Here is a 12,165-nt window from a genome sequence, read left to right as displayed (position 1 = left end):
TGTTTTCAATGCAAGTGTCTTGCAAGAAACAAGTTTTGTTCACCCTATGACATGGACCCTGTTTTTCGGGATCCATACTAGTTATTAGTTTTCAGTGTTATTCATCTATAATTGTTTGTTGTTAGTTGTTTTGTGTTTTATTTGTTCCCAGGTTTGTTTTTTGTTCGTTGATTGGCCTCCGTTATTCACTTAGTTTTGCGTTCCATTTGGAATTTAGTAATTATATGTTTTCAGTTTGATTTTATACATTCTTTAAAAGAACTTTTTATTTAATTTTACAAACTTTTCTAAACTGTATCCCAGTTATGAACTACATCAAGTTATTAAAAAGTGTTATAAAACTTACCTGACATAGATGTTCTCAATAAAGGTAGTCGGGAATCTGATGTATATTAGTTGTCGTCTGTTGATGTAGTTCATACGTGTTTCTCCTTTTTATATAGATTAGACCGTTGGTTTTCCCGTTTGAATTGTTTTACACCAGTAATTTTTGGACCCCTTAATAGCTTGCTGTTCGATGTGAGCCAAGGCTCCGTGTTGAAGGCCGTACCTTGATCTATAATTGTTTACTTTTATAAATTGTTATTTGGAATGAGAGTTGTCTCATTGGCACTCATACCATATCTTCCTATATCTATAGATCCAGAAAAGCCATTAGAATGCACGAAATTTCTAAAGTAATATTTCATTTTATAGCATATATAGGATAGGAATATATCTATGTATGCACATCTTATAGGCACTTGACTTGGAAATTTGTTTCTCTATATACCTGATCATGAATATAACATTATATATTAAGGTGTATAGGAAAAAAATCCGAGACAAGTGCAAATATCTTCTACTTTCCGAATCCTTCTTATACCGAGAGGTCGGCTAATCTTATAAAAGTATACTGTTCAATTGTACATTATAATAGTTATATACATGTGTAGGTCCTACACTGATTCATAATATAATTGGCGTAATGCCTGTTGGATTTTACAAAGATATAACGAAATATTCAAATCAAATTAGTATATATGTTCCGGACCATATGAGTATTTGGACCATACGCGTATGGTCATGACCATATGGGTATATACTCATATTGTCTGACCATACGCGTATGGTCGGGGTAATTAACACGTTTACTGTTAAGACTTTACTTTTAATAAGGTATGATCCTTCTATAGCTAGTACTATAGTAAACACATTTTATACCAGTCCTATGGTCATTACCGATTTATTATTACAAGTGAATGGGAATATGTCGTCTTGGGAAGATAACTTTCAAATATATCTGAATAAATTTTTACAAAAGAGGTCAACTGTTTTACTAACTAATGAAAAGGTTGAAAGAATAAAGAATCTTATAATTGACAATAAAGACGGACAGAAAACAGATACACCCAGATTTCGACAATATGTGAAAGACAAAGGATATCAACTTGTAACTTGTGCCGTTTTAGGTTTAGAGAATGAGCTGTGTGTTCCAACAAAGGAGGTTAGAATTCTACATATTATGGCTTTGCTTAATTTTTAATCTTTATATTAATCAGCATTAGCAGGCATGTAGGCAGTTGCCTCCTATTGCAGGTTGACAAAAAAAATTAAATAAAAAAAAATGGTTTACATCATGCTTTATTGTAAAAGCACTGGTTGTTATAGTTTAACCAACAAGGTGATTAATCATAATGACAGGGTGAGTTCGATATATAAAACTGGTAAATATCTCTAAACGGTAATCAACTCCTCTGCACACGTAGTTCTATCCAAATATAAAACAAATACTATTGCTTATGTTAGCCTTGTCAGTTGTGTCTTGCAGTTGTGAGATATCGTTTTCTGCGCTACGTCGACTTTAAACATAGCAGAGGTCAACAATAACGAAGTTGAAATAGCTCGATTTGGACTGCCAAAAAGCAGGATAAATCACAAAAAAAAAGATCAACTTCAGGGGGCCTTTCATTTTAAGTTCGCAAATTGTTTCCAACTAAGTAAAAATAGCTTGACGTGAAGAGTCATAAAGCAGGAAAAAGCGTAAAAAAATCTTACTTTAACGGCACACCCAATCTAATATAAATAAAAAAGAAGATGTGGTATAATAGCCAATGAGACAACTCTTCAAAAGAGACAAAATGACAAAGAAATTAACAACTATAGGTCACCGTACGGCCTTCAACAATGAACAAAGCCCATACCGCATATATAGTCAATTATAAAAGGCCCCGAAATGAGAAATGTAAAACAATTCAAACAGGAAAACTAACCAGCCTAATTTATGTGCAAAAAAATGAACGAAAAACAAATATGTTACACATCACCAAATCAAAACAACTGAATTACAGGCTCCTGACTTGGGACAGGCACATAGATGCATAATGTGGTGCGGTTAAACATATTAGCGGGATTCCAACCCTCCCCTAACTCTGCTTTATAACTGTATTCAATATTTTCCAGGTGCTTATTTATGAAATGTAACAAAAATCTAACAAGTGGTGGATTCTGTGGAGGTACATTGCATACAGGGAAAATGCCCGAAAAAATATCATTTTCTACATAAAATGGGTCAAAAAAAAAATTTAATTGTTTTCAATACAAATAGCATAAAGAACTTCAGGGTTAATATGGCTATCCTTCGAATTCTCCCGGCCTCTCTCAAAATGCTCAATACAACCATTGCTCAAATGGGGAATCTGTCTGACAGTGTTGGATGTATAAACACACACCCATGTTCAGTCGGAATGGGATCGTTATATTTGATATCTTGTGTTGAGCTAGTGTCACGTTTTTGCACATTACGAACCACTTTCAACAACTCTGAAAGGTCCATAGGTGACCTGTTGCTGAGTAAAAGATCTTCCCTTTTCCAAAATGTTCTCATTTCCAGAGGTCGGCTTATCTTATAGAAGTTATACGCATTATAGTTATAGGTCCTACACTGATTCATAATAATACAATTGGTGTAAAACGTGTTAATTTTTTAGCAGATGTAATGAAACATCAAAATTGATATAATAGAAAAACAAAGAATATGGGATATCCATCCATGACACAAAATCATTACATGCACAACAACAAAAAACATACAAAAAGCAAAGTAACAGCGCTTATATTGCTGTTCTTCATCTAAAAGTCACAGTGAGGTCTTCAACACGGAGAAAAAAAACTCTGCCCTCACTGCAAGTTTAAGACGGCCCCTAGCACCGGCTTGAGCGGAATTCTTTGCAAAAATAATTTGGATATACTTTGTAAGATGTAACACTACCTAATCGGGGTCGGTAAAAAAAACATACAGGAAAGTAGTACATACATTTGTATTTAAAACAAAATAGTTTCTACGCACAGCTGTAAAACTTAAAACCATGTAGCATACATTTTAGTAATTAAGGTATTAAATGAAAGGCGAAGGACTGGTGATCCTTGTAGAGCACCCAATTCACTAATAATTCTGAATAATACAAAAATGTCTGAATGAATTCTAAAATTGAGGGCATATATAGCCTGTTTCTCGGAAATGCATGAAGTGCTTGGTTTTAGTGTATCCAAAATTCCGGTAACCAGTGCAGTACGGTTTAATGTATAAATACATATATATGCTCTTTGGTCGGGTTATTGTCTCTTTGACACATTGCCCTTTCCGTTCTCAAGTTTTATGGTCAATTTCAGATTAAATTGTTCACAAAACCATGTTAAGTGTTCTTCCACGTTCTCTAAATGGTTTTTGCATTCTTTCCATTTTTAGTGGCTACTGTGTCATAGCTTTTGACTATAATTGTAATGTCAATGTTGACTTACGGAAGATGATCTAGAGATCTAGTAAACATGTATTTGTATGAGGCTTAGAAACGGGGGAAATGCGAGGTTCTACCGAGCATTTCCACTGTTTCGTGCCGAATACAAATAAATGTCATATTTCAAGACACTATACGTATATTGTTTTTTTTACTGAAATCGATAAAAAAAATTTCAAAAAATACAAAAAATATGTAACAAATATTGATAAAAAAAAAGTGTTTGGAATTTCCCTCTTGGGGTACCATTTTGGGATATATCCCTATGACCGTAGTCCAGGCGGTAAGACATTGACATTGTAATGAATTATACAGGGAAAATGAACTTTATTAATAACATTTAATAAACATGGTATATAAATTACCAATTTGAAGACATATAACAAGTTTTAAATTCATAAAAGTTTGACCATTGTTACTACACGTTGTCATGGTTGTGATGTGACTTTGTTGATGAAATACAGTAGTTCTGGTAAGTAGGGGGTAAAGGGGGGGGGGGGGGGCTTAAAGGTTAGTTGAGGTCATTGACGTATAAAGCTTACGTTTATACGTGTGGCTTTATCTGTATAGTAAAATAGCTGATTGCAGTATAAATATTGATATATACCGTGCCAAAATACTCTCTAGATTAGAAGTGGCATTGCTTAAATAAATTAGGATCTCTCGCGATCGGCTGTATTCAATGCAACTCTATTGGTCCTTATTATATTTTTTTTATTTGTACGGACATCTTTGGTCCGCAAATTGTCGAAAAATATCACAAAGACCAAGAGTACGGTTCTGTAGCTACACCGTTGTAACCACTATTCTCTTAACATGGTAAAAGTTTCAAAATTTTTGACCGAGAATTTATTTTTAGAAGTATGTGATTATGGCTTGCATTCAGACAATATTATGTTAATTCGAATTCTTTATTTACTATTAGCTAAATATTAGGTCAGCATCAAAGAAAAAAAATGTCTTTTTCTTCATCGTCTCGTCTGTTTGGTGGTGGTGGTGAAGCACCCGCATCTATAAAAAAAACAAAAACAAAATATATAATAAAATTATCGAATATATTCACATTAACATGTTTAGATAGTAAATTAGGTTGCTACGCTACCGTTCGGTATTTTTTTTTGAATAATTTGAAATTTTCTGAAGTCTTCTAATTAAATCGATGGCATTTATTATGTACACACCAAAGTCGGGAGCCTCTGCATGGCCTTTGTTAGTCTTGTATGATTTTTCATTTTAGTTTCTTGTGTATAATTCGGAGTTTAGTACATTGTATGACGTCCATTATCACTGTACTAGTATACATATTTTAGGGGCCAGCTGAAGGACACCTACGGGTGCGGGAATTCTCGCTACATTGAAGACCCATTGGTGGCCTTCGGCTGTTGTCTGCTCTATGGTCGGGTTGTTGTCGCTTTGACACATTCCCCATTTCCTTTCTCAATTTTACGTATACAAAAATGAAAATACACAAAACTAATAAAACGTCAGAAATCATATTTTCACATTTGATACTCTGACTTTCCGGGGAATAATCGAGAAAATACGCGTCGGCATCCCGAATAATAACAGAACAATTAGTTTGCCCTGAGTAAAGATATAATTATTATAATCTTACCTGCTGTTTTGCAAAGTCCACAAAACAGTTGACAATTGTCTTCTCTAAAGAGCCTGTATAATGGGTTTGTGCAAAGATCTGCATCATACTCATTACAGTTAGATATTTTGTTGACGCATGGTGGTGGTACTGTATTGACTGAAATATATATCAAGTCCTTATTATAATACATTTGTATATTTTGCATAAATATTTTTCCTTAGTATACAGCGTGCTCTTCACTCTTTTATTATATCACTCGATCCTTTAACAACATGTATTTTTTTTATCTTAAGATTTTATTTCTTGAGAAATAAAAGGTGATTTGACTTAAGACAGACGAAAAACCCCAGTACAATTAAACCCAACACAATATAAGCTATTACCCGAGTCTAGAAAAACCAATAATAGATATAACCAAAACACAAGCACAATCAAGATAGACAATAATAAAAAACGAACAAAATCATGTTCGCTGTTATTGAAACCAAGATCAAAGTATACATTGTATACTACTTTGTTTACTCATGCTGTCTGATATCTGTACACAATTTCAACACAATGAATATAAAAAATGCAAGTCTTGTTTCAAACTATAAATAGGAAATTGATGTGCATCCTCCTTATACATGTATATCAAAGTCTCTATAACTGAGCAATACGCTTAATTACTTGTAAGGGACGACATAAAAAGATCGATGTAGGATAAAAAAAAAACTTAAATCAAATAGTTTGGGGGTGGGGGAAGGGGGTGGGTTAAAATTCTGCAAGTTTTGTATATCTAAAATCTATTTTTACATATATCCCTATTGGTAAATAATTTTTTTCCCAAATTAAGTTAAGAGGAGGGGGGTGGGGGTCAGTGAAAAAACTATGTGAATTCAGTTTTTTATCCTACATTGAACTTTTGATGTCGTCCCTAACCTTGACCATGTATTCTTTTAAGCCAAATAGATTACAAGGATACATTCATGACATGGATGGAGAGTTGTCTCATTGGTACTCATACCACATCTTCTTATATCTATAGTTATAACTTTAAATCAATAATATTAAAACAGCAGTATCTCTTGCATAAAAATCGACAAGGGGTTTAATTTGTTGACCTTCAACCAAATCAATTGCTCGTGTTTTGTCTGTTTTCTTTCTTGTTTTGTTGTAATACGTCCGACCACGGTAGTGTTATTTCTATTGCTAATTTATACTGATAACTTACCAATGCAAATGCCACAATACGCCCTGCATCTAACATTTGCCCATGGAAAATAACTACTATTGGTTGGGCAAATCCTTTCTCTTGGATACGGGCGACAGTTGATTAAATCTCTACAATCTAAAACATGGAAACAGGGTTTAAAGTAAGTGCATGAATAATTCTAGAAGTGCACTGATTTCAATAAGACAATCCATCAATTAAGATAATAAAAACACTTCGAGCGGGGCAACATGCAGTATTAAACAGGAGACGGATGCCTATACAAAATTCCAATCTTGAGCAGGATGATCCTGAGTCTGTAAAAATTGAGATTTTTAAATTAGTCAGCACAGCGTTCTAAATGGGTTACCAGCAAAACGAGAAAAGTCCAGGTGGTCAGATAACTAAATGCTCTCTTTCAGAAGCCCCTTTATTCACTTCGTTATTGAATGGGGTTATCGTTGTTCAATCGATAGATTAATATTTCTGTGGAGTTAATGATTGTGTCGAAAGTGCATAATAATATTTTCTTGTGTTTGTAGCCGTTTCTTATCTGTCAGTCATTTGATTTGTCTATAGCTCTTTGGAAACTTTGTTGTTAGTGTATAATAACAATAGCAATATTACGTTAATTTTTCAGTTTTTGACATCGTACATCTACTTTCTTTTGCTTAGTTTATCCTGACTTTATTATACGTAAATTGTCATCCTGCTTTTTTTTTGGTAAAGTTGCTCATCCTTTTTTTTTACTCAAAACTCCTGTCCTGCATTTTGTTCACCCCCCTTTTTTACACAAATAATAGCTCCCTTTAAAATTACATACCTGTATGATTATAATCTGTGAAATTGTCTGGTGTTAATGTGTCGGGTGTTAATCCTAAAAAATAACAGATGGAAATAAGACATTATTAAAGCAATTATTTAATAACAGTAATACAAACTTGCAGTTTATATTATATAGGTTTTTTTTCAAAGTGAAATTACTTTTTTCTATTATCTTTGATAAAGTATTTTGTTAATCAAAACCAGAAGTGTTTAAGGAGCGTCTGGATGTTTTGTTCTATATTTATTGGGTTTTTTTTGGGGGGGGGGGGGGTGGCAATTTCTTTCTTTTTTTATTTTCACCAACTATTTTCTTTTCTGTGAACCACTATATAGACTCTTATGTAAGGATCTTCATGTCTCGCACAAAAAGCAGCATCGGAAAGATTTTTGCCATGAGGCGTATACCCCATTGCAAAGCACACCAATATGAAGCATTTTGGCGGAATAAAAGCAATAATAAATAAAAAAAAACAACGTTTTACCATTTTCATTTTTTCTAGTCATATCAATTTCATGAATTGACGAAGCCATTTGCAATTAAAGCTTAATAAAGATCAAAGCTTATAAAAGCACGATGAAATATTACCTTTCTGCTATCTTTAAATGGTAGAAATATCATCTGCAAAGTTAATCCAGTGAGCAAAACTCACTGATAAGTGTAATATGAATTATGTTTAAAAATAAGTACAATGAATGATATTACAAATACAATGTATGCAGTATGCATTTTATAACATAGAATAGCTAAGCATTTATGATTTACCAGCTTGGGGAAGAGGAGTTTTACCTCCAGTTGTGGCAGTTACCGGAATGCTAGTAGATCCAGAACCTGGAAAGTAAAATATTTAAACTTTTAACAATACCTATTTATTGAATTATTATACGGAACAGTGGCGGATTCAGGTGGATGTTCTGGGGGTTAAAACCCTCCCTTTTTTCATCAACGCATTTGAATGGGGACATATGGTTGAACCATGAAGATCGTATATCTGTTTTGTGGAGGTTATTCCTTTTCATGTGTTTTCATTAAAATATAATTATATATGTTATTTATCGTTATTCGTCGACAAACTACTTTTTTTCTCCCGAATTGCGACACAATTGAATGAGACATATCACTCATAAATTCATTTATGTTAATGCATTGAACAACAAGATGGTTGCCACTGCTGGAGCATGAACAGCTTTTCCTTGGTATTATAAAGTCAACTCCTTTTAAAAGGGGTTCTTCGTGTTGCTTTTCTATAGTTTTCAGATTTTAATTCCGAGCAATATTTTTATCCAATGTATGTATTGTTTTAACGGGTACAGTCTTCTCTATCCTTTGTGCTTTTTAAACATTAATATTCTGTCAAAATTTAGGGTCAGAGAGTCTACATTTATCGATCGTTGATGGACTTGGCAATTCCTTAAGTTAGACAAGAGGCATTTGCCAATTAACTACCGTTAATGTGTTATCACATGAAATTACTCATTAACATAACATTTTTAAAACGGCGGGTGTCACTTGTGAACCAGAAATAATTGCTGACCTTTAAAGAGCGATTGACTGGGGTTTTTTTTGGGGGGGGGGGGGGGGGAGGGGGGACGGAGGGAGGTCCTTGTTGCTATCATTTTCATGACTGACGAACGTTTGTTTTTTTCTTTGTTAATCGATACTCGTATTTGACTACTATGTTATTGGTTAATCCTTGTTTTAAACCTCAGCCTAATTTCCAATTTTTGTTTATTGAAATAAATAAAAAAATATTTAATACCACAATTTTTTTTTTTTAAAGGTTTGAAAATTTTTTTTAAAAGAATTTAAGTAATGATAAACAGTGGAAAATTGGAAGATACATGTACCAAGCGGTGAATCAAAATCCTGAAGTCGAAAAAAACAAACAGACCATAGTGGTGCTCTTCATTTGTAATATTAGATAATATTTACCTGCTGTACCTGCTGTACTTCCGCCATTTGAAGGACCTACAAAAAATAATATAAAAAACAGGGGTTCTACGGGTGATAAGTCCATTGGCGAATCCAGGGGCGGGGGGGGGGGGTCCGGGGAATTGGAACCCCCTTTTTTGGCAGATCAATGCATTTGAATGGGGACATACAGTTGGAAACCCCCCCCCCCCTTTTTGTCCTGGGTTGGGACCCCCCTTTTTAAATTGGCTGGATCCGCCCCTGGTGTCGCTAAACGTTTTTTATTCGAGCGTTACTGATGAATCTTGCAGACGAATTGCGTGTCTTGTGTATAAAATTTTGGTATCTACAATTAGTTTATACACTCACCTTTGCTTTGTGAATGTGCCTATTACACAACGAAAAAACTAGAATAATTGATGACTAAGATGTCGTTTTTGTTGAAAATATCTTGCTGATCATCTTTGCTGTTTATCGTTATCTACTATTATAGTTCTGGTTAAACATGACAAAAAATTGTAAACTATGGCAAGCCGTTCTCGTCAAAACTATGTTTAAACCCTTTTTCCGAAAAAATTACAAAATGCGAATTAAAAAACACACACTGAGATTTAAAAACCTAAAATAACACACTGAGAAATCGAAATTACACACTGAGATTTTAAAAAGACACACTGTGAATAATATGCAAATTACTAATGAATATTCCTGAGATGAATAATTCAACAGATTAATATCTTGATCTCCCGAACTATTGTCATTATAAAGAAATACGATTCCTTCAACCAGCATTCGTAATAAATTTCAAGACTTAATATAACATCGTTTTTTGCTAACTCATATTCATGAAAGAGGGACGAAAGATACCAAAGGGACAGTCAAACTCATAAATCTAAAACAAACCGACAACGCCATGGCTAAAAAATGAAAAAGACAAACAAACAACAGCACACACGACACAAAATAGAAAACTAAAGAATAAACAACACGACCCCACCAAAAAACTAGGGGTGATCTCAGGTGTGTGTTCCCTCTTATTCAAATTATTACTACCAGTGTATCGTTTTTTTTTTTTTTGTTTTTTTTTTTTGTTTTTTTTTGTTTTTTGTTTTTTTTTGTTTTTTTTTTTATCTTTAAACAGTTTAAGCAAAACCCTTTTCAAAAGTCTTCCAACTGTTTAATACCCTGATTTTGCAAGGTAATCTTTTATATTTTTGTTACTTTTATATGCTATAATAGACACTTGAGTAAAAATTCCAATGCATTGTTTATCTTATTGCAGATTGTTCCAATGTTTTCTTATTATTTTGATAAAGTTTTTCACCATTTGGTTATATTTTGTAATATTAAAGAGCAAGTGGGTATTTTTCTTGTTCTTGTTTCTTAAGTTTTTTATAAATAATTTGGAACCAAATCAAAGGACTAACGAGTTCTGTCCCCTAGTTGTTTTCAGCTTGTCAAAGATTCAAATTAAGTATGCTAGTTAGATATGTGCGCATAAAAAGTGCGCACAAATCTTAGTGTGTAATTATATATTCTCAGTGTGTAATTTCAAATTCTCAGTGTGTGTTTTTCAGTTTATTTAATCTCAGTGGGTAATTTTCAATTCTAAGTGTGCAATTTTCAATTCTCAGTGTGTGTTTTTCATTTTTTGTAATCTCAGTGCATCTTTATGAAATCGCAGTGTGTAATTTTTATTTCTCAGTGTGTATTTTTAAGTTTTTTAATCTCAGTGTGTAAATTTTTCGGAAAATGGTTTAAGCATAGTTTTGACGAGAACAGCTTGCCATAGTAAACATTGTCATTTAGGGACCAGAATACCTACATGTATAGGGAGTCGACTGACAATTTCAGGCACTTTGATAAAATTTAAGATCATGTTCTGTTGATCATTTATCCTGTTTGTAAAAATAATAATTTAAGGACATGCAAGACCTACGATTTCTTATACTCGACTGATTTGTAGATCTTGTCTTGCTGAAAATATTTCTTCATTCAACGTTGTTATCTATCTTTTATAGTTTTCAAGATATTTAACATAAAATGCAACAAATTGGAGCCAAATAAAAACCCATAATTTAAGGACAATTACGCATATAAGAAGTGGATTGCTAAACGCCATACTTTAGATTTGCGTTTCGTCTAAGGTCTACAAAAGACTCATGAGTGTAGCAAAAACAAAAAAGTTATTTTACCAAATAAAATGCTTTGTTGAAGAGCACCGAGGACCCAACATCCTAAAAGGTTTGCCAAATACAGCTAAGGGAATCTATTCCGATTAGATAGGACTTGTATCGTACTCTATTCTGGGGAAGACAATAATTAAAATACCCATAATGCTTATACTCACCACCACCGGTTCCAGTACCAGTTCCGGAAGAAACGCCACCAGAGACACCTACAATGAAATTTTTTTTTCATATGAATGAAAACAGACAAGCGTCAAACATCGACAACAACAACAACCAATACTTTTGTAGATAGTTCATTACCAGTTCTATTTAAACTATGAAAACAAAAAATGACGAAAGTAAAATAATGAATTCGGATTGTCAATTTGAACTTTTGGAGAAATTCTTTGCGAATCAGGAACTGTACTTTTGTCTGTGTGCTGATCGCGTTTAATGGATTCGTACAGAAATGTTTTTTTATAAAAGAAAACAGTAACTCTGTTCTATTTTCTGAATTCGTCTTTGAAAACTGTTCCATTTGAGATTATATTGTTTCATTGCACAGATGTTTTACATTGGCAAATTAAGAATTAAAGCTACAGTATTTACAAAAACCCAAGGAACATAAACATGCATTATTACGGATAACATGTAAGAGTTTCATTTGCAATTTGATATGTTTTCGATGAAGTTTG

At 33.2% G+C, this 12,165-nt stretch overlaps 1 protein-coding gene across 1 annotated transcript in view; it reads right to left on the bottom strand.

Moving 5' to 3' along the window:
- Positions 1–4,668: 4,668 nt before the first annotated feature.
- LOC143074060 (collagen alpha-4(VI) chain-like) overlaps positions 4,669–12,165 on the bottom strand; it is a 42,100-nt gene continuing 34,603 nt past the window's right edge. The window contains exons 22-28 of the mRNA XM_076249609.1: positions 11,650–11,697; positions 9,321–9,356; positions 8,154–8,219; positions 7,389–7,442; positions 6,587–6,703; positions 5,392–5,529; positions 4,669–4,787 (exon numbers count right to left, since the gene is read on the bottom strand). Coding sequence (XP_076105724.1) covers positions 4,720–4,787; positions 5,392–5,529; positions 6,587–6,703; positions 7,389–7,442; positions 8,154–8,219; positions 9,321–9,356; positions 11,650–11,697 — 527 coding nt within the window. The 3' untranslated portion in view covers positions 4,669–4,719. The remainder of the gene's footprint in view (positions 4,788–5,391; positions 5,530–6,586; positions 6,704–7,388; positions 7,443–8,153; positions 8,220–9,320; positions 9,357–11,649; positions 11,698–12,165) is intronic.

The sequence above is a fragment of the Mytilus galloprovincialis genome, chromosome 5, assembly GCF_965363235.1.
Source record: "Mytilus galloprovincialis chromosome 5, xbMytGall1.hap1.1, whole genome shotgun sequence".
NCBI lineage: Eukaryota > Metazoa > Mollusca > Bivalvia > Mytilida > Mytilidae > Mytilus > Mytilus galloprovincialis.
Note: the sequence above shows the minus strand (reverse complement) of the source record. Positions and strands in the feature narration are given on the sequence as shown.